The 27,951-nt window shown below is 29.1% G+C and overlaps 2 protein-coding genes across 2 annotated transcripts; both read left to right on the top strand.

The window, feature by feature from the left end:
• LOC135927856 (latrophilin-like protein LAT-2) lies at positions 1-20,846 on the top strand. Its single transcript, XM_065464080.1, has 15 exons — positions 1-144; positions 194-259; positions 1,096-1,311; positions 4,278-4,390; positions 8,761-8,920; positions 9,136-9,228; positions 10,051-10,237; positions 10,956-11,414; positions 13,131-13,276; positions 14,947-15,144; positions 15,480-15,589; positions 16,146-16,389; positions 17,304-17,435; positions 19,899-20,184; positions 20,669-20,846. Exons 1-15 carry the CDS (start codon positions 84-86, stop codon positions 20,730-20,732), a joined length of 2,535 nt encoding a protein of 844 aa, XP_065320152.1. The 5' UTR covers positions 1-83; the 3' UTR covers positions 20,733-20,846.
• Positions 20,754-27,671, top strand: LOC135928840 (adhesion G protein-coupled receptor L2-like). Its single transcript, XM_065465304.1, has 7 exons — positions 20,754-20,866; positions 22,747-22,977; positions 24,143-24,399; positions 25,778-25,994; positions 26,312-26,438; positions 26,780-26,929; positions 27,525-27,671. The coding sequence occupies exons 1-7, from the start codon at positions 20,754-20,756 to the stop codon at positions 27,669-27,671; spliced, it is 1,242 nt and encodes a 413-aa protein (XP_065321376.1).
• Positions 27,672-27,951: the final 280 nt, after the last annotated feature.

Here is a 27,951-nt window from a genome sequence, read left to right on the forward strand (position 1 = left end):
AAAAGAAGAAATAAAAAATTAGCGGAAAATGGTTGACTGATTTCTGCTAAAAGAATTCTAACTTCCGGGAAATCTTGGAATTTATGTATTCGCACATAATATTCATTCCTCTACTCGGCATGCTCCATTCTCAATCTTTCAAAAGTAAGTATAATTATGTATATTTGAATAAAAAAACTGTTTTTTTTGTAAGCTATCAAGAATCTGAGATGTCCACAAAATCCTTGCAAAAATGGAGGAACCTGTTTCGTCATCACAGGTTTATATTATAATACTTATTGATTTTATCTTATTCTTTATTTTCTTCTACTTATAAATACAAAAAACGCCACCCCAAAGCATGCGGGTTTATTTTATATAGCGGAAATAAAGTATATTCGATTTCCGGTATGCCTTAGGGTAAGATGTTCTCTTCCCTATCCAACATGTTAACTTTGAACTTCTTCTTTCCATTCTGATGAGCCTTTAAGTGAGCATAATCTATCTCCATGTTAGTTTAAAATTGGCAAATTTTTCTGTTAGTCCTGAGCATTTTCGTTTCATCTCATTTGTTTACAAGCGATCACTCTCTTTCAAATCTGGTGAGCTGTTAGCAGTTTAGCTGGAGGTAGCCAAGAAGGCACTAATAAATTAGGTTCATTTTTATGGAAATAACCGGTTTTCCCTTACAATTTTAGCGATTTTCCAATCAAAGTCTCATAAATTTTCCCCACAAAGACTAGTTATCTTATTCTAACTCTCAGGGATCCCCAAGCATCTCATAGGCGTAACCTGGGGGGGAGGCAAAATCTCCCCCTTTCAGAAGTATGTCACTCTTTTGTGAAAGCCATTTTAAGCTAATAAAAAAATATCCTCCTTAGACCCCTCTCCTCCCGCTCCCCAAATGTATGCATATATTATATTCGCTCTGAGTTCAAAAAGTGTCATTTTTTCGAAAATATGATTGGCTAATAAATAATATGATTTATTATTCAAGAAATGTTTAATTGTTTCAAAAAAGTAATAATCCTACCCCCACCATCTCTCCCTTTGTAGAAATATCCTGGCTTATGCGCTTTTGATATTTTTTAATTTCGCAAATATACACAAACCCAGAATCGCTAGTGCCCACGTTATGCCCCAAAGGTTTTAAGAGCGTAGAAAATGGCTGCGTCAAGAGGATCATTCTGGATATGCATCGAGATACCAACTTAGGATATAATTGGTTCGAAAGTCGGAGTCTATGTTCGAATATTAGCACGATCCTATTCACACCAACCTCAAAGCGGGACATAAAAGATATAGAAAATTTTAAATTCGGGAATATGCCGGGTACACATTCTCTTATTGTATAACTACTTTACAAAATATACTACTCATTACCTAAATCTTTATCTTAAGATTTGCAGGAATCCAGAATAGAGATCCTTTTGGATTCCTATTCTATTATTTCAGTTATGGCCAAAAAATTTAAAATTTTATAAACAACAATAAAAATATTTTTCCAAATTTGATTTTCAAAGTTTTTTTAAAAATATTTTCATAATCTTTGCCAGATTTATAATACTAAAAATGGATAAATTGTAAATGTCGTGTTAAATGAGGCATTATGATAAAAATAGGAAGGCGAATATTTTATGAACCCATTATATTATTATTTAAAATTTTTTTTTAATTATATTATAATAAATTGTGAAATAGATAAATAGAAGAATCTAACCACATAATAATGAAATTCTTAAAATTTAAATGGCAAATAAAAACGGTATGGTGATGGCTAGTGTTGTTAAACGGTTCGTTTTGAGTCGATTTTTCAAAACGGCTAACTCGATATTTTAGTCAGAAATATATTGCTTAAGCCTCAAGATTTTGTTAATATATGTCTAAACTTTTGTTCCCTCTATAAACGAAATCTTCAGGATTGCGTAATATTTTTCTGGATGAAATATTAAGTTAGCCGTTTTTAAAAATCGGCTCAAAACGAGCCGTTTAACAACACTAGTGGTGGCAGATAAAACCCTTCTTTGAGACTTTCGATTTCAAATGATAGCAAACATTTTCAAGAGATTTGTTAAAGGTCGGTAAGGGGAAAAAAAATTGAGAGATTAAAATATAAATCTTTGTTGAAAAGGAAGCTCAAGAGAGAGAGATAATAATGGGATTGTGGAAGATTCTTAATTATCCAAATTAATGGGAAAAATCCATTTGCTTATGTCGGATCAATCAAGATTAGTGAAATGCTAAGGAAAAAAAATAGCCCGACAAGTTACTAAGGATTTTTCATAAGGTAGAAAATAATGTGATGAATAAGATGTCTTTAAAGTTGTCAAGAGAATCGAAGAAAGATACCATAGTAGAGGAGGAATCTCAGTGACGCAACAATTTAAGGATTCCTGACAAAAGATTTTCTTTGGGTCCCTTACCAGGATGACGTATGATCCTAAATTGAAGATCAATTCATTTAAATCAGCCGATTTTGGTTTGCCCCTATAAATGATTTTATATCAAAATTTTTATAAAAATCCAAAGTGGCGTGTCCAATCAATTTCTGTCAATTTTTGTAAAAAGCAACTTTGTCATAAATTAGGAATAGTTCTAAGGTTCATGGCTGAATTGTCCGAATTTTACACTGTATGTGTTCCAATCATGCTGAAACATTTATCAAAAAACTCCGGTATAATAAATTTTAAAACTAAAAGGTTCCAAGTGCCTTCAGGAATATAACGAATAAGCACTCTATTCCCTATTGTATTAATTATTTATAAGAAGCAAATTAAATTGGCTAAATTTTTTTTTATGTCTTTCCTTGCCATAATGATTTAATTTATTTATAATGTTTGCGTCAACGTGTTATTATTTTTTCAAATTTTAAAAATCGTTTTTTTTATGAGCAATTTTAATTAGAAAATATTATTCTCTCTAGCACGTTTGAAAATACCTAATCTACTGAATTTCAAACAATTTTTTCCATTAACATTTTGAGTTCATTTATTAAATTAATTTGAAAGATTTATGGGCAAAAAAAAAATAATGATCTAAATATGTTAGATTCCCAAAGTTAACTAAAGTCGATTTTCTAAATATACCGGAAATTAGGGGGGAAAAACGCCCCTCAAAAAATCTTAAAGTTGGAAAAATAACACATTTGATATGGAATAAGCAAAATGGACGTTAACTTATATAAAAACTGGTCATTTGCGAGGACTAAAATTTATAGGGCCATTATAAATAATTAATGTTAACATTAGAATTAGAGTGCCTAATTTATTATTTTTTTAAAAAAAATTACACTAAATCTCAACTGAGGTTATAAAAAATAAATTGTTACCATGATATGTGTATCGTATATCAATTTATTTTATCATTTTATAAATATTTTATACTTATTATTATAACTATATTTTTAGGTATATTGTTAGCCGTCAAAGTATTTTTTTTTCCGGTTGGAATGCGTTATTTTTATAGCGCCTTTTTTTTAAAAAATTTTAAATTTTTGATTATACCAGAAATGTATTCTATCATGTTTGGAATACCTACTATAGTGTTGTTGAACGGCTGCTAACTTATTATTTAGCGAGAAAATATTTACCTAAACTTCGAGATTTAGCTAATAGATGCCCAAGTTCCTTCTACAAACAAAATCTTCAGGCTTGAACAATAGTATTCAGGATGAAATACTGAGTTAGCCAAATTGGCTAAAAACGAGCAGTTTAACAACACTGATACCTACCCTTATAAATATGAGACAATTTCGCTATCAACTTTCGAATTTAATATAATTTATATTTAGTTTTTTTTTCCCCAATGATTTTTTCTTCATTTATTATTAGTTTATAAATGACTCGAAGAGTTAAAGGCAAAATTTTCTAAAATTCATAAGATAGGTATTCTAAGGCCGCATTCATAGTGGATCCGATCCCACACGATTTAACAGCTGATCGATTTTTAAAATCGGTTTATGAGAATCAATTTTTCTTTATTAAAACCAATATTTCTTAGGTTATTATCATGCATAGAGTTAAAGACAAAATTAATATTATTACAAAAAAAATTGATCTCATAAACAGATTTTAAAAATCGATCAGCTGTTAAATCGTGTCGGATCGGATCCACTATGAATGCGGCCTAAACATGGTGGAATGCATTTTCGGTAAAATCCGATTTTTTTTTAAAATTTAAAAAAAAAAAAACGCGCTCAAAAAAATATGATTAGTTGGAAATAAATATAAACAACAAATGATATAATTAAATTATAAAATAGAAAGATTATTAATAATTTTTCCCAAAATTCATTCTAGATAATAAGGTATTAGGTATCTGGACCTCTGGTGCCTTCCTAGAAAACAAATGGGTTTGGACGGGCAGTTCAAACAGATCTATCTCACCGTCAAATTTTCATCCTTTGTTCAAGGTTTTTTTTAAATTACGAACTAAATACATTATATTTAATTTATCTTGTTATGATGTCGAAATGGATGCGTCCTAATTGGTCATCTTAGAATTTTTTTTCTTCTAAATACTGAGTAGTGAATTCAATTCAGGACAGACTCGTAGCCAACGGTAGTGTCCCCCACCCAACCTTAGGAGCAAAAGTTTTTTAAAAAAAAATATGGAAGGTTTTCATGAATTGTGAATTTGTTAAGTATTCTTAAGTTTATTTTCTTATTTTTTTTAAACCTTGAACACTGAGGGATATGTAAATTTTATCAACCAAAAAAAATTACTATTTAATATATCTCTATGAATAACTATGATTAAGCAAAATTTCTAGAGTGTATTGAAACGCTGGGATATCCGAATATAGACATATTAGGCTGAATATAATTATTTTTTAAAATTCTTGTGCCACAGGAAGAAAGAAAAGACAAAATTTAGTCCCGATAAAATGGAGCCTTCGACATCAAGCTGTTACGGCATTTTTGAATCTAAAGAGACTATTTTTGAGTTATTTTTGGATATAAATATCAGAATACGCTGAACCAGATATTTCGTCCGAAGATGACAACGTTATTAGATTCAAACCCACTGATGATGTTTTTTTTTTACATTAGAATGCATTAAGAAATTATTCATTATACAATATTTTTACAACGGATTTGGCTAAAGTTATGAGAATCGCGAATATTAATATATTCCAACTGGAAAAACTAAAAGATAATATCGGCCATATGTTGAGACGTAAGCGAAATTATATGATTTGAGATTCACAAGCTTCGACTTTCAACTAGACAAACAAATCGTTCCACTAGTAACGTGTACTCAATTGAAGATTACTATAAAAAAATAGCCTTTTTTATTCCAGTTTTGGATACCTATTTGACTCAAATCAATGAACGCTTTGTAATTACATCAAATGGCTCTATACAATTTACACAAATATATATATCTTCCATCTGTTCCGAGGAATATTGAAAAAAAAATATTTAGTTGAATTTTATTCCAGAGGATATAAATGTATCTGCAAGCCAACTAATTTTCAGAATTTAAATTGCTGTTGTGAAAGATTAGTTTTAGTAGATAATCTTCCAAGAAACGCAGTGAAAGCATTGTATTACTTTAATATATATTTTAGAAATTTTTTCCAATTATATTAAATTTATTGTAATATTATTTGGAAAACAATACTAATTAGTTAGTACAAGAACAAATGGGAAGGACCTTCTCTTCATTACAATGTATAAAACCTTCATCTCAAAAACATGGGCATCTTAAAATTGATTTAATGGACTAACTTTGCTTAATATACATAGAGTTCTAATTCTCCCCCCCAACATAGAACAAAGCATTTAAAAATTGGCGCAAAATGCAAAGAAGATTATAAATTTACCTTTTATACGAACGATATTTTAATTAACATTTTAAATCATTATATTTTAATATATTGCTCTATATTATTGTGAGTTAATAATAATTTTTTAGCAATATTATATTCGCTCCAGTGATATATTAAAATACCTAAGGCTGATGAGGCATTCATTAAAAGTGCACATCAATGACAACAGCTGGGGACGCCATTTTGATTATCCATATCATTATTAAAAATTTTAAACGAGAGGCCAATTTATTCCTATGTCTGACGAATTGTCTGATCATCGTGATAATATGGAAGCAAGTTATGAACTACATGGGTTACCAAAATGGCGGATCCAGCTGATTTGCATTCAACGAACGCTTTCAAATGCATTATTATGAATGCATCGTTAGTCTAGGTATCATTATATGCCATTGAATCGCTCTTAAATATTTTGCATTTCCTAATATTTTATTATTTGTATTTCGAAATGATCATTTTTTAAAAAATATGATTGGTTCCAATAAATTATATATCATGATTAGTTCTGATAAATTTTTAATGCTCCAAGGATAAATCAGCATATTTTTAAAAAAAAATTTCCGCCCTACCCCCCACTCCTGTAGAAAATTTCTGGCTACGCACAGATTTGTTTGGTTCTTCTTTTTATTGATTGAACATAATAGGTGACAGGTTAGATTTACTTAAAGGTGTGTATATAATATTTTTTTTTAAATCCAAAAATCATGTTCAATTCAGATCAGACAACTGTTTGGAATACTAAGAAAAAAGGAGAAAACTTGGGACCTGCGTGAAAAGCTAGAAAATTTTAATGTAGGATTAAAAAATGAATAAATAAACTTGAATAATTTTTATTAAATTTATTTTACTTAAAAAGTTTATCCTCTTAAGAGTCCGAACTAAAAATTGATTTTTTTTAAAAAATTAAATATTTTTTTTGAATAACCTCTCGAAAGAATTTTAAATATAATTTTGGATCAAAATTTATGAGGATTTTTTAAAAAAAATTTAAAAAAAAACGATTTTATATGAATAAATTTTTTTTTACCATGATTTTACTCGAGGAGTTATAATCTCTAGGTCTATATTATTTTATATTATGGACATATAATATAAATAATATTGATGATTTTTGAATTAAAAGTTATTTATAATTAATGAATCTCACAAAATTAACAAAAGATTAATATTCACTTTGATCAATAATTTATGTTGTAGATGTTTAATAAAAAATTTAATATTAATTTTTTTTCTTTCTTCCAAATCATCTTATTTATTTTGAAATAAGATATACACACTAAATGATTAAAATAATATATATATTTTGAAAAAAACAAATAAGTATATATTAAAAATGAATTAAAAAAATATATACATAAGTATAAAAAAGAACTGAGAAAAAAAAATGGCGCAAATCACTTTAGGGAAGAGTGAATGCTAAAAAAATAGGACCTGAAGATTTCCAGGGAAATCTTCTAACGAAGGTAAAATACTTCATTGAAGTCTCCCTATGATTTGAATGAAATTGAGGGCATCACTTCCGGAATATGCTTAGGGTATTGGTAACAATAGGAATGAACACTGTGTTAGTGAGATCGGCATATTTGTATTTTTTCAGCAGTTTCAATGTTAGAAAATGAGAGGATGGACTTTGCTGCAAAATCAACTCAGGTATAGTCCCAATCTAGCGGGAGACTATTAGTCCAGGGAATGAGAGATATCCCATTGGGACGTAAAGCGTTTTCGTTTGAGAGGCCCACTCGTTCGAGGATGGATGGGATATTAACTTTTTTTGAGGGCAGCTAGGAAAATGTTGTTGATAGATTTATGACGCGGTTGTCGTCCATGAGAAAGTTTGCAGTGCAAGGAATGGTAAGTTTTCGATTCGATGCGATGGCCACAATATGGAAAGAACTACGGCATTACAGCCAAGGCGGAAGTTTATGGAAATGCGAAGCTGTTCAAAAGTCTAGAGGAGGCAAAGATTGGACCTGCTAATGGCTTCCAGCCATTCGTAACCTGAGTTTGTATACAATACTAAATTATTGGGGTTTTCCTCAAAGGACCTGTTTGAAATTAGGCATTTAACGGAACGGGCTATCAAAGGAGCATCCCAGTCTTTTTGAATGCTGGGGGCAGGACGACAAAGGGTGGATGGGCAATTGCTGTCCCAAAAAGTGAAGGCCTGAGAAAAGTCAGTATCTAAAGGAGCAGATCCATTATCGATAATAGATTGAGAAGCCAGACTAGAAGAGGCTGAGAGAGATAGTTGTATCGGGGATCGGAAACCAATACTACCAGACTTGCTGGGAAGAGTGGCCTGAAGCCAGGATGGCCCTTGATATGGGTTTCGTGAGTAACGAGCAAGTCACTAATTTTGAAGATCGGAGATGATATTTAAGGCGTGGAGGATTTTAGATATATTGAAATAATTTTTTATTAAAAAAATAGATTGATGGGCGGGCAGGTAAATATAAAATAAATGTTTAATTTGGATACTAAGGGATTTGTTTAAAAAAGTTTCAATGACCTTTTCACCCCCTATAGGTGATCCAAGATGTGCCATCTCAGCTCTGTTGTTGACGTGGTATGTCATGCCTGGAAGAATGGATGTAGGATTTAGAAAGCAAATGAGTGGAGTAAAATATGTTTCAAACCCAAGATGTTATACATCATAGACCTGTTAAAAAATTTTGGATAATTTTCAGCCCGGCCAGGATTTTTGGAACAATCATACGAGTTTTTATCCCGTCTTTCTAGAAATTTTTTTTATTAAATTCCTTCAAACTTTCTAATCCCAGATAATTTGTCTAAATATATTCAAAATGGAAAAAAAATTAAATCTATCGTATACCTTATATTCAAACACCGTTTCAAAATATAAAACAACGTGTTTTGTTTTTTTTTGTTTTTTATTATTAGATTCTTATATATTAATCGGGGTACGAATAATTTAATTTATAACAAAGTTAAATGACGAGAAAAGTAGGATACACCCATGCTTAGCCTTAAATAATCAACCCGATTTGAAAGTATCGAACACTTCTCTGCTAAATTTATACCTCTCAAATTCCGATTGTTTGGATAGGAAGCAGATTATCTGCCAAAAGCCAAAATCTTTTTCCCAAGGTGACTTCAATAATTATACAACATACATACATTCAAATGGTATTTAAAATGTATAGTAAACACTATTTTTTTTTACCACGAAAGAAAGAAAGAAAGAAAGAAAGAAAGAAAGAAAGAAAGAAAGAAAGAAAGAAAAAGAAAGAGAGATATATCTTATCTCAAACCCCCAAAATTTGTATTTTTTTAAGAATACGATTTTATGTTAATTTTTTTAGAATACAAATATCAATGCCTGTGTCCTAATAATGTCTCTGGATACGATTGCGAAATATTGGAAGAAATAACACTCGAAAGAAACGTGAGTCAAGGTAAACAAGATATAACAAAAGAAAAATAGAATCTAGAGTATTACTCGTTTCAAAGAGGTTACACCTGATTCCCCATCCAGATACCATATGATTTAAATCCAAATTACACTTTTATTTTGAGCTGAGAAACGGTTTGATAAATGCCAACATGGAATGGAATAGAAGGAATCCTAAAGGATCCCACTTTATGGGTTTACCTCTTTAAGATTGGAAACGTAAAATGTAAATTTGGCCATAAATTTTCATTAAAATAATTTACAAAAAGTCTGACTGTTTATAAGCCCTTGAAAGAATCTTCAAAAGTCTAATTTAAAAAACCATCAATGTTAGGTAGATTTTCGAGATAAATTCTTAGTAGAATGCAGCAATAAAGTGCAATTGGTTAAGTTGCAAATTTTTTTTTGCCTAAGTAAAAAAAAAATCGAATGTTTTCCTGTATAATACAATAATTATTTAGTTGATGCATTTTTTGCCTTAAAGTTTAATGTTAAATGGCTGGATTTGAGCCGATCAAAAGGTTAACCCAGTATTTTAGATAGAGAAAAATATTGCCCAAGTCTCGAAATTCGCTAATAGATGTCCAAACTCTTATGCCGCTTGTGAGCAAAATCTTCAGGCTCGGGTAATATTTTTCTGGATAAAACTTGAGTTAGCCCTTGATAATACTAGTTCAGAGGTATATGTTATCTCTCCCGAGAAAAGGTAGACAAAACATAATTATTGTATTTTATCCTCTTCTTGGCTTATTTTTGCATTTTTGACATAGGTAAAAATGAAGATTAATAAATATCTTATTTATTTAACATCTTGCCGTATAAAAAGGTCTTACGAGGTTGACTCTCAGTCCCAAGGAAAACATACATTTAGTTTGCGGCAGAAATGGAATGGAGACCTCGAATTACCATATTTCGATGGAGTTCGCCTATTTAGGGGATCTTTCTGACCCCGACCCTAACGACCCTTATACTTATTGTCACGCTCCGCAAATCTTGGCTATCATGAGAAAAAGGTAACCAAGCCCATCCCTTTTTTTTCTTCTTAAATCCTGATTTTAATTTTATGGTAAATTTACTATTTATCTATCTTATCGTAATAGATAAATAAAAATCTTTCATAAATCGTTTAAATGTCTTTCATTTTTTTGAAAACGTCTTTCATTTTTTTCCCCACATTTCTAGAAAGCGCCCATAATTATTAGGTTTATTTTGGGGGTTAATGATAGACTCTACCTTGAGGTATTGCCTATCAAATTTGAATTTTGTTTATTTTTCATTTGAATAGGCACTACCAAATTTATTTATAATATATATTTGAAAAATCGTGAATTTTGGAAAGCCTCTGTGGCCTAGTCGGCAAGAGCGTGGTGGCTTACCAATCCGATGGTTATGGGTTCGAATCCCGGCAATGAACATGTTTTTTTTTTATTCTAACTTGGTGGTTCCATCCTTGAGAGGATGATATATGGGACACCGGACTACACCACGTGATTCCGTTATAATATATGTTAAATTATAAGAGTCTTATTACATTTTAACAAATTTTGGTCGGTATATTAGAAAATTGCTATACGTTGACTTGGTAGAGTGACTATCATTAACCTTTTTATTTTGTTGACTAATATGTCTTTTATAAGATGCCCAAAATAAACAATTTAATTTTTTTTAAAGAAAAGGAAAGCGAAATGGGGTTCAAAAAAAAATGTTTCCTTTTATACAATTTTTGCGCAGATGCCACGGCTTAGCGAATTGCTCCCTACCATCCATACTGACGTTTTTACCGTCTGACGCTTGCCCTTACATAAACTTAGCTTCCAACGATAGCGGAGATCCTAAACCGATGTTAACGCTAAGATTTAGCTGCAGCGACAAACCACAATATTGCCACGGAGATCATTATAAATACGAAAGGGTCTGTTATTATTTTAATTTTCACTCCTCCGCCCTCATGAATTGGTACAAGGCGAGAAAGGAATGCGCAGTGAAAGGGGGAGACTTGTTGAGCTTAAATGCCATCGAAGATATATACATAGAACAATTGCTCAAATCGAAGGCCCGCGATGCCAGATCTAAGCTAAAGAAGGATAATGGTTCGATTAACTACAACAAGTTTTGGATCGGCCTGCATAGGATTGACAACATAGGCAACCAAAGCTTTGCGTGGGCAGATGGGAACCCTTCCAGTTATAGGTTATTTATGGTAGTTTACGCATGATTATACATTATTACACACTACTTTAAATTATATAATATAGAAAGAGAAGACAAGTAAAGTGAAGTGAAGGAAATATTTAAGAGCCTAAACTAATTTTTATATTAAAAAAAATTTAAAGTAAAATGACCGATCGTTTTATAAATATATATATATATGTCTTTATATAAGAGAGAATAATTCAATTAGTTGATGGTAAAAAAAAAATGTTAAACTTCTACAGTGTTTGGGCAGATTTCATTTAAAACATTTCCATTATTTTTTAATTTTTGCAAAATTAGAGGTGCTGAACTAGGAAGGAAAAGGGAGTGTTTCTAAGAAACATTTGTAGTAGAAAATAAAATCAATTTTACTTGCAAAATAAAATTGTCAAAATAAACATTATTTATTTTATTCTTACCAATATTTTATACAACTTTAAATAATTTTATTTTACGAACGAAATTTTAAAAAAAAATTAATGGAAAATGTTTTAAATTTAAATTTGCACAAAACTTGTAATTGTTAAATAAAATAAATATTACATATAATAATAATTAACAAAAAAAAAAAAAATTATTTATAAATTATATATATTATATATATATAAATAAACAATTTAAAGCTAAATCTAATATTGATTAGCAAAAAAAAGGCCATAAACTCAGTCCGGCCCGGTTTTAGGGCAGGGCCGTATTTTAATTTTTTTTTAAAAATATAACCGCTGGGCCGGGCCTAAAAAATTATTTTTAAAAAAAAATCCGAACCCAGCCCAGCCGTATTATTAAAACCAAATATTTGAAATCGCCATTATAAAAATTAAAAATAAATATTATATATTTCAAAAAAATCCGGGCCATGCCGAAAATATTTTTTTTAAAAAATCCAGGCGGGGTTGGGCAGTTTAAATGGTGCCTCTGCAAGGTCTCTTGATAAACATAGCGCGTAGAAAATACAACAACAAAGGAAGAGTTGATTTTAGATTTTAAAAAGTGTTTCAAATTTTTTTATATATATATAGAGGAATTTGCTAGTTTAATAAATTTGCAAAAAAAAAAATACAAACTTTTTTTGGTTAATTTTAAAACTCTCTTGCTAAAATAAATTCAAATGTTGGGGAAATCTTAAAGCGTTTTCCGGGAGTTAACGTTAATTTTCTCAAAATTGTTTTTTTTAAAAAGTTTATTGACTTAAGTCGTAAAAAAATTTAAAAATATAAGAAGAAAAATTTGATAAATTAAAGATGATTAGACTATATAAGTTTGAGCGAGTTATATAAGGGAATCAGGTTAGATATAATATATTTATAATTTTTTATGTTAGCCGAAATGTGTTATTTTTTCAACTTTTAAATCATTTTTTTTGAGATGGTTTTTTTAAAATATTTTCTTGTAACATTTAGATTTTACGCCGAATGTAATTCCTAGCATGATGTTTAAGATTAACCTATCTCATGAATTGTGGATAATTTCGCCGTTCATTCATTTATAATTTTAAATATAAAAAAAATCTATGAAATACTAATATAAATTATATTAAAGTTAAAAAAGTTAACAGCAAGGTATTCCAAACATGATAGAATTCATTTCCGGCAAAATCAAAACTTTAAATTTTAAAAAAAAATCTTTTTATTCTTATAAATTTAATTAGTTATCCTTTTTTTTTGATACTTTTTAATTACAAGAAATAATTTGGCTAAAAAAAAATAACAAAAGGAGAAATGCAATTAAGTCGATGCACCCAAGGGATGGACAGGACTGCGTTTATATGGAATTGAATGCGGCAAGAAGCGATGGAACTATATGGTCCAGTGCGAATTGCGACCAAGAATATAATTGGATTTGTCAATTACCTTCACATCGTATATAATAAGCAAAAAAAATTTTTTCTAATGATTTCCTAACCAGCTGATTTCAGAGGCTATAATAACCCAGCTGTTTAAAAGAATAAATTAAAGTATCATTTATGGTTATTTTTTTTTCTTTATAAACCGATGTTATCGTATCGCGTACCGTATCGTGAATCTGCGCAAAAAAAACGCTCAAAAAATTACGCTTCTTCCCCCCAATGCGTATATTTTTGAAGACATGATATTTTTTATTTAAAAATGCCCCTCTATATCCTTTAATTCAAGATGGATAACTTCGAACTGCCCCTCAGCAACATGTATAATTATATGGAAGCAAGTATTTCTTACCAAATTCTTTATAAATTGAGTTTGTTTTTAATTAAAATTATTAATTTGAAAAGATTTATGAATAACATCAAATGTGAAATATAATTTATAAATGAACGAGTGATAAGTTAAACAATAAAAATAGTAAAGTATAACCATTTTCCCATTATGAAAGGGTTATCAATAAATTGGGTGTAAATATATATATATATATCATTGTCCAAATATTATAAAAGTTATAGATGTGGATGAAATCAATAGTCTATAAATATAAACACATACAAAAAAAAGACATATATAAAGTAAGGTAAATTAAAACGAAAGAATAATAGATATTTGGCCCAACAATATAATTTCCAATTTTTCGGAACTCCAATTAGAATGTTTAATTGCCCAATCAAGTTTTTTTTATATTTTATTAAAGGGCTAAAGTGTCTATCTTATAATATAGATAACCCACTTTTAATCCTTCTATTAAACATTGAATTTTGATGTAATGTTCTGGAGGTTTGAATTACAGCGTATTTGAGATATCTTCTGAGTCTTCTTCTGAACATTGTTTATTTTACTGTTATTACTAGTATGACCCCGTTATTGATTTATCTCGTAACTCTCTTTTAAGGTTTATTAAAGTAAAACCTTAAAAATATAATAGAAACAAGCTACTTTTATTAAAATATTAATTATATGCAACCAATAAACCAACTCATTACCTGATTTACCTACATATTATGGCAATATGCATGTGTTTTTTTTTTTAATTTTTTTAAAAATATTTAATGAAATAAAGAAGTAATATTTAAATGATATCTTTGACGCATGCGCATTGCATGGCTGATAAGAATATAGCACACCAATAAAAAGTGTTAGTAAGATCTTTATTAGAATTTAAAACAAAATATAATTGTCTAAAGAATTTGTCCCAGAAACAAAAAAAAACAAATTAATCATTCAAAAAATACAAAAATAAGTGTTTTTTTTTAATAATTCAAAAATAAAATAAATTATTTTTGGACTATTTAATTTTTGAGATAACGTGATGCATAAAGTAGATGGTACAATTTTTATATCTTAGAAATAATTAGTAAAACTAAGTGATATTTCAATGTCTACAATCTACATGAAAGGAGAAGATGAGGATTTAGGGTACAAAATTTATTTTAGTAATTAACTTAGGAGATTTGAGGAGGGAAAAGGGGGTAAACATGAGGTAAATGGAAGTAGAGAGGCTGATTGCGTTGTCTTAGATAAAAAAAATAATCTTGTAAAAAACCATTCATAAACATTAGATACATGTAATATTTACTCTATACAAAATTCTCATTCTTTCCTATTTTAAAATATCTTTTAAAAAGCTTACGAAAAGCCCAAGAAATTTACCAAAATAGTATCGTTAAATTTCCCGAAAAACGATTACGACGAAAGTGATGATGTAACGTTGCTAAACTTATCGGCGAACATGAAATGCCAAGTTTTAACCGAGGAAGGTGTCATATGGGACAAAATGGATTTGGAACAGTATTCCTTTGCACCCTGTCCCGATAAAGCTCAAGGTTCAATATAATTGACGCATCTTTTTTTCTTCTCCCCCTAATAAAGTATTTTATTATTGATAGAAATTACATATTCAGAACACTAGTATTGTTAAATTACCTGACATTAGTCAACTTTAAAACAGCGTAGCTATGTATTTATCCAAAAATATTCTAACCAATCTTCAAGTTTGAGAATCATCTTAGAGGTTTAATTCAGTTTTTTGGGCTAAAAGCTTGACTTGACCACAATAGAGATGGTCATGAGTTAGGTAATTTAACAACACTATTCAGAACTAACCTGTTTTATCTTTATTTGCTTTTTAAAAAAATACTTTTTTTTTATATCATTATAGGGTTAGCGTATAGGATTTGCTTAAAGAATACAACGACCGGGAGAAATATCATGGGAAAAACTGTTTATTCGCAATGCGTCAAACCTATTTTCTCCGAAATCAATAAAATGGTAAGGTTTATTATAATCGATTCAATTCATAGTTTCAAGTCCTTCATTATAAAACACCACGCAATAAACTTGAATTATTTATTTTTAAAAAATAATTTATGGAATATGGTATAAGCAAGCAGTGTTGTTAAACGGCTCGTTTTGAGACGATTTTTAAAAACCAGCTGACTCAATATTTTAGCCAGAAAAAATATTTCCTAAGCCTCAAGATTTCTATAATACATGTTTAGAACCTATGTTCTTTCTATGAGCAAAATCTTCAGGCCTGGGTAATATTTTTCTAGACGAAATATTGAGTCAGCTGTTTTTATAAATCGGCTCAAAACTAGCCATTACAACACTATAAACAGGTTAAAATATTCTAATTAATTTTAGTTATAATAGGAAAAAATTAATAGGTTATATTACAATTAACATTATAATATTCAATGATCTTTCCCAAAAATTTCACTCTTGAACAAAACGAGTATACTTATTAAAAAATGAACATTAATTAAAGCAAAAATGATTTCGATAATCTTTAAAAAAAAAATTTAATAATTCCTCCATTCCAAAGATGAGTCAAAATTTACCGGCCTTTGAAATCAGTTCTTCTTTACTGAATTCTACTAAAGATATGAGCGGGTTCAGGCCCGTGGATCTGCAAGTGACATCGGTCTTGTTAAACGACATCATAAGGCTCCAAGAAAAGCAACTCATGGATAGAGGGTACGGTAAGGACGAAAAAAAGAAGATTTCTAAGAAATTTATGAATAGTATAGGGAGCACTTCTAGCAAGCTCATAGACCCCGACACTCAAGGCAATTTAATACTTCCAATATAATTTTTAATTATATCATATTTATTTCCATTAAAAATAATCTTACCCAATAGGCGTTTTAGGCTCGATCTGAGCTGAATTTTTTTAAAAAAGTGCTAACTCAATATTTTAGCCAGAAAAAAATATTCCCTAAGGCCTCGAGATTTCACTAAAAGATGCCTAAACATTTGTTCAATCAGTGAGCAGTACAGGATATTTTTCTGGATAAAATATTGAGTTAGATATTTTTTTAAAAAATCGGTTCAGCTATTTAAACTATATACTAGATTTGGATAAATATTATTTCTTACTTTAAAAGTGATAATAAATTTTCCCTTTTATATTTTTGAGGGCTTACATCAATCATAATCAATCAGAATGATATCGTTTTTCTTTAAAAAAGAAAAAATTAGAAATTATTATAAAGTTTTTCCAAATTTAAGAGACTATAGTTTATATGTTATAGCGGCAAAATATGTTTCTTTTTCGTGGTATAATGTGTTATTTTTTCAAACCTTTAAACCATTTTTTGAGCGAGTTATTTTAAAATTTGGTTTATCAGAAAAGTTTTCTATCTATCATGTTGGAATGAATACCTATCTTATGAATTGTAGATAATTTTGCTGTTAATCTTTGAGTTTCATTTATAATTTATATATAAAAAAAACGTATGGAAAATCGAAATATAAATTATATTAAGTTTAAAAGTTTATAGAAAAAAAAATTGTCTGAAATTCATAGGGTAGAGGTATTCCAAACAAGATACAATACATTTCCGGTAAAATCAGAAATTTTAAATTTTTTTTAAAAAACGCGCTTCAAATGATTTAAAGTTGACAAAATAATAAATTGATGGCTAACATATATATATATATATGATAATAATATCTTTTTATAAAACAAAAATATCTAAAGGTATTTGGAATACGATGAATAACCAAGAAAAAACGGCGACTTTGAACCAAATTATATCTTCCATAGACAAAAATGTTGATATCTTGGCTCAACATAATAAAGAAAAATCTGAATTCAATTTTCCCAACATAAGTATACTAATTAGATTTTTCCAATTCCATGAACTAGGATTCCCAACTCTGCATATTCTTTAAAGATTATTTAAATAATATAAAAGTTAAATCTTCTACTTGAACCATGAATTTCTATGGTATTATACTCCGGCAGTGGCGTAACAGAAATCTAAACGGTTAGCATGAAAATAATTCGGTCTAGAATAAAATGCTAAAATATTTTCTAAATTTAAAAATATTAATGATAATGATAGTATAACTTAATCTCTCTAACCCGAAAGAAAATAGAATATAATACAAATTATAAAACAATGATAAAATAAGATTTAAAATATAAATGAAAAAACATCAATAGGGGGAATGAGTTAATAAGGCAAATGGGAATTGGATTTAATGATCTGGATATGCAAGTCTGAAGATAAAATCCTTTTTTTCTTACCAAAATTTGTTTACCCAGCTTTTAATTAGGTCCTGAGCTTGAGGATCAAAAGTAGTAAGAGTGACCATGATAACTGGAACGAACATTGCAATTTTTCTGTAATCACTAAATCATGGCTTGGGTTTAGCCAAATGCAAGAAAAATACCAAGCTCGGAACTAACCAGTTTACCAAGATAGCTTAGCAATTCCACCCAGTCTTCCATAGTAAGGAAACGGACCGGTGAGTCGAAGGAATCCCAGCTGAATTTAGAACTCACCCGCTTAAGGGAGTTGTGCGAAAAAATCGGCCAGAATTAAATTTTAAGACGGAATTTGTATTTTACAATAAATCAAAGCATAAAGGGGGTTAAAAGGGTACCAAAAAAAAAATTAAGTTAAAATTAATCTATTATTAATAATAAATCAATGCTAATATAAATCCAATACATTTATCACCAAAAAAAAAATATAATTATTTTTATATAAAAGTTTTTCGTTTATTTTTAGTGTTGTTAAACGGCTCAATTTGTGCCGCTATTTTTAAAAAAAAACGGATATCTAAATACTTTAGTCAGAAAAATATCATCGAGATTTAAACTAAACGATGTCCAAATCTTCGTACCTATCTATGATCAAAATCTTTAGGCTGGCGATGTTTCTGGATGAATTATGTATAGTTTAGCAGTTTTTAAAAATAGGCTTCAAATAGAGTTTCTGAAATACAGAATATTATTGTTCCCATTTTCTATTTATTTTTTATTTTTTTGAATGATTCTTCATTTCAAGAAAATAATTTTTGTTGGTTGGGTTTTATTCTAGTTTGAAGTTTTCATCACAAGATTATTTTTTTGATTTTATAAATTTAAGATTTGAATTTTGGGTTTTTTTTTATTTATAAAATGATTTTAAAAAAATAATTAATAAAAATTATAGTTATTTAAAAAAATGATTTATAAACAAGAATTTAGAAAATATTCAACAAAAAAAAGAAGAAGAAATTCTCGTTTTTCTCATATAGAGAAGAAAATTCTGTCTTTGCCCCCCCCCCCACCTACATCGTGCCACTGCTGTGATCAGGAAGTTTTATATTGAATAAATTTGTATTATAGTGAGCACAAATTGAGCTTTTCAAACGCTGCGTTGCAAGTCTAAATAATGCATTTCGAATGGTCTTGCAAATTGGTAAAATTACCGTTTGGTGTTAGCAACCATTTAAAAAAAACGAAAATAGGTCTGCTTTTTCATTACGTTTTTTAATTCTTCTCTTTGTAATAATATTATATAAAAATGTAATTATAAATAACTTACTTATAATCCTAAAAAGGAATATTTAAAAATTAAAGATATAATAAGGCAGACGATAATATAATTTTCAATGACATATCCTTTTTTTTAGAAACTTATTTAAAATTTAGATATCGACGGATATTAATATAAAAGACAACCTCAATTTAAACGAGGGAGGCGTTAAGTTTATTTTTATACATTTAAAAATTACGGAAAAACATAAACGTTCAATTTGTGCGCTGCCTTTCAAATAACCTCGCGCAAATTGGTAAAATTATCATTTGGCATTAGCAACCATATAAAAAAAATCAAATTAGTTTGCTTTTACATTACTTTTTTTTTTAATTCTTCGCTTTGTAATTATTATATTGAAAATGTAATCTAAATAAACTTATACTTATAATCCTAAAAAAAGGAAATTTAAGAAAATTAAGATTTTAAAGAAATAAGAACGCAGACGATAATATAATTTTCAATAACATATCCTTTTTTTAAAAAACTTATTTAAAATTTAGAAATCGACGGATATTAATAAAAAAGACAATCTCAATTTAAACGAGGGAGGCGTTACGTTTTTTTTAATTAAAAAATTACGGTAAAACGTAAACGCTCAATTTGTGCGCACTTATTATATATTTTGCGAGTATAACTAGGACAGATATTCTAAGGGGAATATACAGGCCCAATGGTAAAAAATATTAATAATACCAAATTTCTTTTTTTTTTACATTTTTATATAATTCGGGGGAAAAAATAAAAAAATTCGAAAACGGAAGTCATAAAAAATGATATGGTCAGCGGACTCAAGGACAAGGAAACCTGGAATTTTAACTCCGCTAGCGATTTTTCGAAATTTAAGAGCGCGAAAAAAGAGGAAGTCTCCGTCAATCTATTTAGCCAATTGATCGAATATAGGAATCCCGAAAAAAACAAAATTACGCCACGTAATTACGAAGAGTTCGTTTCTTTCGTAGCCTTCAATAACTTGAATAATCTGTTCGATCAAGCACGGCTTATCAAAAATGACCCTAACCATATGGGGGAGACTAAAGGAGATAATAAGTTTGTTTTTTTAAAAAAAAAAGAATAAAATGTAAATATTATTTACATCCAAATAAAATATATATGAAGATTCATTCATTAAACTGCCATTTTGAAGCGCCGTTGCTTATAAATCAGCTGGTGAGACGCCATTTTTGGATCTAGATTTATTTTTTTTAAACGCTAATGCTTATCGGTGTCATGACTGGAGTTTAAATATTTTTTTGATACCATTCAGCTTGGCATAGCTAATTATTATTATTTTAATAGTTTTTATGGAAAGTATTTCTTTCGTCTTCTTTCTTTCTTTCTTTCTTTCTTTCTTCTCTTCTCTTCTCTTCTCTTCTCTCCCCCCCTCTCTTTCTCGCAAGATATAACTAGATTCAAACTACGTAGATTGATACATTTTACTCAGAGATTTTTTTATTTTTTTTATTTTACATATACTATATCATTTTTTTCTAACTTCCCTTCCCACTCCCTCCTTATGTGACTTCTAATCTAGCTACAAATATAGTATAAGCCATCCCATAATATCTGTGAACACCAAATTACTTCTCCAAGACTGAGCTAACCAGAATGAATCAGTTATGGTAAATATAGCTGGATCTCCTAAGGCTAGTCAAATATTGACAATATCTTACGCACTGGACCCTAAGGATACTAAGACATATCGATGTGCCTTCTGGAACGTTCAAAATAAGTATAAGTTAATTTTATTTTAACTTAAAATTAAAGTCACTAAGCTGCGTATTACCTAAAATTTATAAGAAATTTATTGCAGAGCCTTAAAAAACGCAAAAAGTATATCCAAGGTATCGTGATACCTCATTAGTTTTTTTGCTAACCGTATTTTGCTAACTTTCAATTCCTATTTAATATCCGCTCGAAAAATAAAGATACACACGATCGAAATGATTGGTTATCCTCATTAGAGGTTATGTAACGAGCGGGTTTTAGCACGCGCAACCACGCCCGCCCAGGGTCCGGGCTAGTTGTGAGTTTTTTAAAATATTTGAAACATTGGGAGAGTATATTAAAAAAATATTTTCTAAGACAATGGACTGAGCGGAGAGATGGGCGGGAAAAATTTAAAAAATTTCTATGCCTCGTAATGAGCAGAAGAGACTTCCAATTTGTTAAAAATCCATTTTTTTTATTTTATAATTTTGCATTATTTTATAAGTTCAATTAAAAAAAATAGGTTATATAATATAAAATAAAGAGCCTAACCAGCCCCGCCATTAAAAATATTTCCTAAACATTGGGCGGGGGCTGGTTAAACAAATATTGCAGGTATAGTTGCACTTTTTACAAAATTCATGAAATGCCTGTGCACAATAAAATATCTCGATACCGCGGCTACATATAAGAAATCTTTTTCCCACCATCCACGCATAATTTATTCAGCACAAATAACTTTTGCAAGGGAAGGAATAATAGATTCTACCTTATTGTAGGGGAGCCGTGTCCGAATATATGGAAGCTATTTATAAAAATCCTCCTCTATAAGCCATGACAAATATTGAACAATCATCAATAGAGACCATAATTCCAAAGGAAGGCATATGATCAGGGCTGCAAATAAAAAAATTTTTCTGGCCAGTGGGTTATGCCATTGGGAGTGGGATGGAAAGTTAAATTTATTTTCGTTTGTTTTGATTAGAAATTTGCATATTTATGGTGAATATTCATAGATTATAATTTTTTATTATTTCTTTTTCATTACAAGAATCGCATTTTTAATTTTTGGAAGGTAATTACGCCAAGCCTTAAAGGAGGGGGATAGATATATCCCTAATACTGCAGATAGAAATCCTGAAATCCCTGTTTTCCAAACCTTATAAAATTTTCCATCAAAAGCTTATTCATTCTTTTCAATTAATTTTATTGTAAGGGAACCTAAAATATTAATATTTGTTCTGCCAGGTTATTAGTTTTTATCTGATTTTTTTACTGATTGGGAGAAAGGAAGAGTTGGAGCGCTCTCATCACTTTTTCTATATCGATGTGAAAAAAAATCAATCTGGAGATCCTTATATTGCCAATTTAAGAATTCCCTAATTTGTTTAACTTTCCATTATTATCGGAGACAACATTTTTTGTGTCCAAAATCTATCAGTCACTCCCATATTGCTCTCTCGTCATCCCTTAAAGTAAATGTATTTGTGTAGATTAACTTAATCACTCTTTTTTTTCAATAAGAATTGAACAGAGCTCTGTACTCTATTCTTATAGCTATACACACTTATCAATTTTATGCTATTACTTTGGTTAATGCGGTATCTGATAAGATGTGCAGGTTAGTGATAGTTATGCTAAATTACCTAACTTTGATCATGTCTATTGTGTCTTAATCAAGCTTTTAGACTAAATAATTGAATTTAGCTTCTAAGTTGAGCCTCAGATTGATTAGATTTCTGGATAAAAATATGGCTACTTTATTTTATAGTTGACGAAAGATAGGTAGTTTCAACACTAGTACTAGTATATATTCTAATAACTAATTACATTTTTTTAAAAAAATCCCTACAGCCCCTATTTATAATATAAATAGATTATATTTTATTCTGAACAAATTAGGAATAATCTGCATTGGGACGATCATGGTTGCACCACCAAACTCGCCGAAAAATCAAGATTGGAATGTCAATGCAATCACACGACAAGTTTTTCAGTACTGACAGATTACCAGTCTGTTCTGGCGGATTTGATCCCTATCAACACCCTAGTATTAGATTTGATAACTAACGTCGGACTGGTAGTTTCCATTATATGCCTGGGAATAACATTCGCTATTTTTGTCAAAGTTCGGTAAATAAAATGAAGACTTTAAAAAATTGGGATAAAAAGTTATCTTTATAATAACCATCATAAATTGTAAAAAAAAAATGGCTATAAATTTTAATAATAATAGTCATATTTCTTTGAGAAAACTTTTCATATGAGTATTGCTACCCGACCCAGAACAAAAGCATTTATATGTTCCTATTTCAATCCCATTTCCTGTAAAAAAAAGAATATAATCCATTCCCGTTTCCTCTCCACGTTTAGGAACATTCTGGAATGTGTTCCTAAAGATCTAATTTTATTTCTACTTTTATTGATATGCAATATTTTATTCATTAATCTTTGTAATATAGAAATAGATACATAATTGCGTCAATGTATTGATTAAGGTAATCTCTTTTTTTTGAAGATTATAATTTATACTTTTAAGGTCGTGTCAATATAAATTTGTGTCAAAAAACATTCAACCTTTTAAATTTCGATCTTTATAAAAATAATAGTTTTTCTCATTATTATAAAACTAAATAATGGGTAATATATGTTTAAAGCACAGGAATTATAGAAGGAAAAGCAAATATTTATGAATGAACCCATATTCAGAACTTTTCCCGAAACGCTTCCGAAATCATCGTTCCCCTTTTTATTTTGCCTTCTCAAAAATTTTTCCACAATTTAATTTACATATTTCTGAATTATAGAAAATAATTTTGATACTAATGAATTGTAGGGAGTTATGTATACTAGGGTTATTTCTTGTGTAGTTAAACGACTCGATTTTAATATTTTAGCCAGAAATATATTGTCTAAGCCTCTAGATTCATTAATAGATGTTCAAACCTTTGTGCCACCTTGAGCAAAATCTTAAGGCTTGCATAATAAATTCCGCTAATAAAATATTAAGTTAGCCGTATTTAAAAATCGGCTTGAAATGAGCCGTTTAACAACACTACTTATTTCCGAAGAGTATAATAGTTTATTTTTTAGATAATGTAAAATCCTTTACTATTAGGAGACTAACTTATATTTTATTTTTTATTAAAATTAAATTAAGCAAATAAATTAAAAAAAAAATAATACTAAAGAACTGTGCAGTATATTTCTATCATTAATCAAATTTTTTATAATCACTAAATTATTACAGTTAAAAAAAAAATTTCTATCTTAATCAATGATTACTAATGTATTTCAGAGCTTTGCACACCGAAAGAAACGTTATTCATAAAAACATGTGTTTATGCCTGATGTTCGGCGAAATAATTTTCCTGTCTGGAATCAACTTTGTCCACAACAAATTAGTTTGCAAATTGGTGGCGCTACTTTTGCATTACTTTTTCCAAGCCACCTTTATGTGGATTCTCCTAGAAGGGGTCTACTTGTTTGTGCTGCTAAAAAATGTGTTCGACGACGAGAAGTCTTACAAGATATACTACTACTTAGTCGGATACGGTTTTACCCTTTTTTTTGAATAAATTTGTAATACATATGGATAGTTAGTAGCAAAGAGCTTCTACGTCCTCCTAAGCCCTTTGATGCATTGATGACAAACTTTCTACCCTCCTCTCCCAACTAAAATTAACTCCCTAGAAATAAAGAAAGAAGAGAAGAGAAGAGAAGAGAAGAGAAGAGAAGAGAAAGAAAGAAAGAAAGAAAGAAAGAAAGAAAGAAAGAAAGAAAGAAAGAAAGAAAGAAAGAAAGAAAGAAAGAAAGAAAGAATGATGGTACTAACAAATCTTATCACTAGTACTTTTATTTGGTCCTTTTCAAGTTTGTGTTGACCCATGGATCTTTCGCTCTAATAATGTATAAAAGAATATCCCCACCAATAAAGATACTTGGGTCAACAAAAACTCCAAATGGACCAAATATAAGGGGTCAAAATAGGGTTATCAAAATCTTGACTTTTGAGCATAAAATCTGTCACAATTGACTTTTTAAAGGAAGTTGATGCAAGCATTGCCGGTCCCGCCTCCCGCCTTATTCTTTTCTCACTTCTCTCCCTCTCTTACCCCCCACCCTCCCTAACTAAACTTAAAAAATACACTGACAAAATATATATTAACTATGCAAGATAGGTGAGTGCAATTTGAAACCAGTGAATATTTTAGATTTTATCTAATTAAATGTAATTGTATGGAAATTGTATGAAAATAATTAAACTATATACTGTAAAATAAAGGGATATAATTATAATTTGCTTGATAAAAAAAATTAGACGACTAACTATGAGTTCTTAGAAAATTAATTTATACCGAAAAAGATAAATTTTATTATCTTGCTAAATATTCAAAATTATAATCATAACAAAAAAAACATTATAAAGAAAGGTGAATATATAGCAAAACAAGTAATTATTTTAATGATAACTTATAATTTGATAAGAAAGTATATTAATTGAAAATGCCAAGATATTATAATATTCCATAGAATGAGGACAAATGGAGGATCAATAATTTATGGTACAAATTATCCCTTGAGAATTTTAACTGAATCGTCATGTTTTTGTATCTCCTCCTACCCCCCCCCCCCCCCTTCACTGAGAATTTAGTCGATCCTGAAAATTAATTCCCGCAGTATTAGAAGCCGCTAGGCAGTGTTAACCCGGAAGGGAAAGTGGGTATGAGACATTTATCAGTATATCTTTTAAATAATAGGTTGTAAGCTTCTAGAAGCGAAGAGGGTAGAGGATAAGTATTGAGAAACCCTAGCGATAACATATTTTTAGGTGTTTGTTAGCAAAGGAAATATCATAAAATCTTATAAATTAAATAATTCAAAATTTGTATCAATCGAAATCTTTTATTCACTCTCAAATAATTATTGTTAGGTATACCGGGCATAATAGTAGGGGCGAGTTACGCGATTATGCCTTCCGGGTATGGCACCGCTAAACATTGCTGGTTAAGTACCGAGAAGAGATTTATCTGGGCCTTTCTGGGACCCGTATTGGCTGTCATACTGTCGAACATATTCATTCTCATATACTCCCTCTTAAAGGTCATGCAGATCAAAGCACCTTCTAACGATAAAACCGGGAGATTTTGGTTTTAAAAATTATGGGCAATTATATAATATATGGAATTTATATACATAAAGGACAGAAGCAAAGAATGAAAGGAAGTAAATAAGAAAGAAAGAAAGTAAAAAAAAAAGAAAGAAAGAAAGAAAGAAAGAAAGAAAGAAAGAAAGAAGGAAAGAAAGGAATTAAGTATATATAAGAAATATAGAAAACAAATTATTTCAAAAATATTTATATATATTTTTAGATTCTCATATTTATACTTATGTAGAGGGCAGGGCACCAACAATGGTTTAAGAAGTTTATATTTTATCATTTTATAAATATTTTTCTTTGGCATAGGAAATGGCTGAAGGGATCATTCTTGCTCTTGTGTATTCTTGGAATAACCTGGTTGTTTGGATTCATGTTTATCAGCTACAAAACGCTCTTATTCGCTTATATATTTTGTTTGCTCAACTCATTTCAAGTGAAATAATATTTTTTTAAATGTTTAGAATCTTTTCATTTCTTACATTTATATTTTCAAATTAGTTAGATCTTATGGGTAATAAAAAAACGTTTTTTTTTACTCCTTGCAGTTCTGAAAATATAATTTATCAATAATTGATTGAATATTTACATTATCACAAATCATCTTATCACTTGTTTATTTTGAGACAATAAACTTCCTTTATTTTTCGATAAGAAAATTCAATAGAAATTTTACTTATTAATTTCCCCAGTTTTTTAAATATTTTTTTCATTAATTAGATCTAATTACACAATACCTAACTTTTATGATTGTGTTACTTTTAATGAATAATATAGGGCTTGTTCATCTTCATATTTCACATATACATGAATGAGAAAACCAGAATGGCTTTTCTAAGGTATCTTAGGAGATCGAGCTTTTTCGGAAAACACTTCAAACCATTAGTAACATCGTCCGTTCTTGAAACATCATCTGGAAAACCCTTTGTAAGTTATAGTTAGAATTAATTTCACGTGTAGTTGAGAATAGTATGAATATAAAATATTTAATATATTAATAAATACTAAGAATAAATTTTAGAACTTAATATTTTGATGCCAATCTTCATATTGACATTCAGAATATGTAGAAATAATTGTATATATTATAAAAAGAAAAATTAAAACTATTATTATAAATATCAATATTAAATTGCATTTTTTTTTAAACAAAAAATATTAATTTTAAGTAAATTGATTAAGAGTTTCTAGGGAAGCCATGAAATTCAAAAGAAAAATGTAATTATGATAATGTTTAAGTAATTTTTAATAAAAGTAAAATAAATATACAATTCATTAATATGTTAAAAGATCCTCTAGTTTCTTTTAAGATTCTAATGAATAGAAAAGAATTTTAAAGTGATTATTACACAATAACTTTATTTTTAATAGTCATGCAATACTAGTCATGATATCAGTTCAAATATTTATCAATTGTTAATTACCGAATTATAACATAACTTATTATATTTTTGTAATGGCATCGCGCTTAAAGCCCATAGAAATGTATTATTATACCTTATATTTTAACGCATATCTTTAGCAGATTTCTAAGGGCCCTTACTTTCTCACGAATTTCAGCATGAGAGGCTTTAAACCGCTATCTAATACATCGGAAGTAGCAGAAGATTCATCTGAAATCACGGGGGGAAGATATAAAATGTTACTAGAAGATTCGGAAAAAATGTAACATATATTTTCAAAGGATTTTTTTGAATTATCAAAATCAAAATTTTATGAAGTAATAAATAAAATGATGTGTAAAATAGAAATAAATAAATGTAAACAAAGAGTCGGTATTAACATTATAATTAGTATTTAACTTTTATCTTATCCTAATCATTATTTCTGTCTAAGATTCTGAAATTCGTCGTATGAATAGTGATTTATGTTGTTCATCATCGGGGATTTTATAAGAATTTAAATTATCTTCCCCAGTGACAATTTTTGTTTTATTTTAGTAAATATAT

This window comes from Gordionus sp. m RMFG-2023, chromosome 4, assembly GCF_954871325.1.
Source record: "Gordionus sp. m RMFG-2023 chromosome 4, tfGorSpeb1-WG-v2, whole genome shotgun sequence".
Classification (NCBI taxonomy): Eukaryota; Metazoa; Nematomorpha; class Gordioida; order Chordodea; family Parachordodidae; genus Gordionus; species Gordionus sp. m RMFG-2023.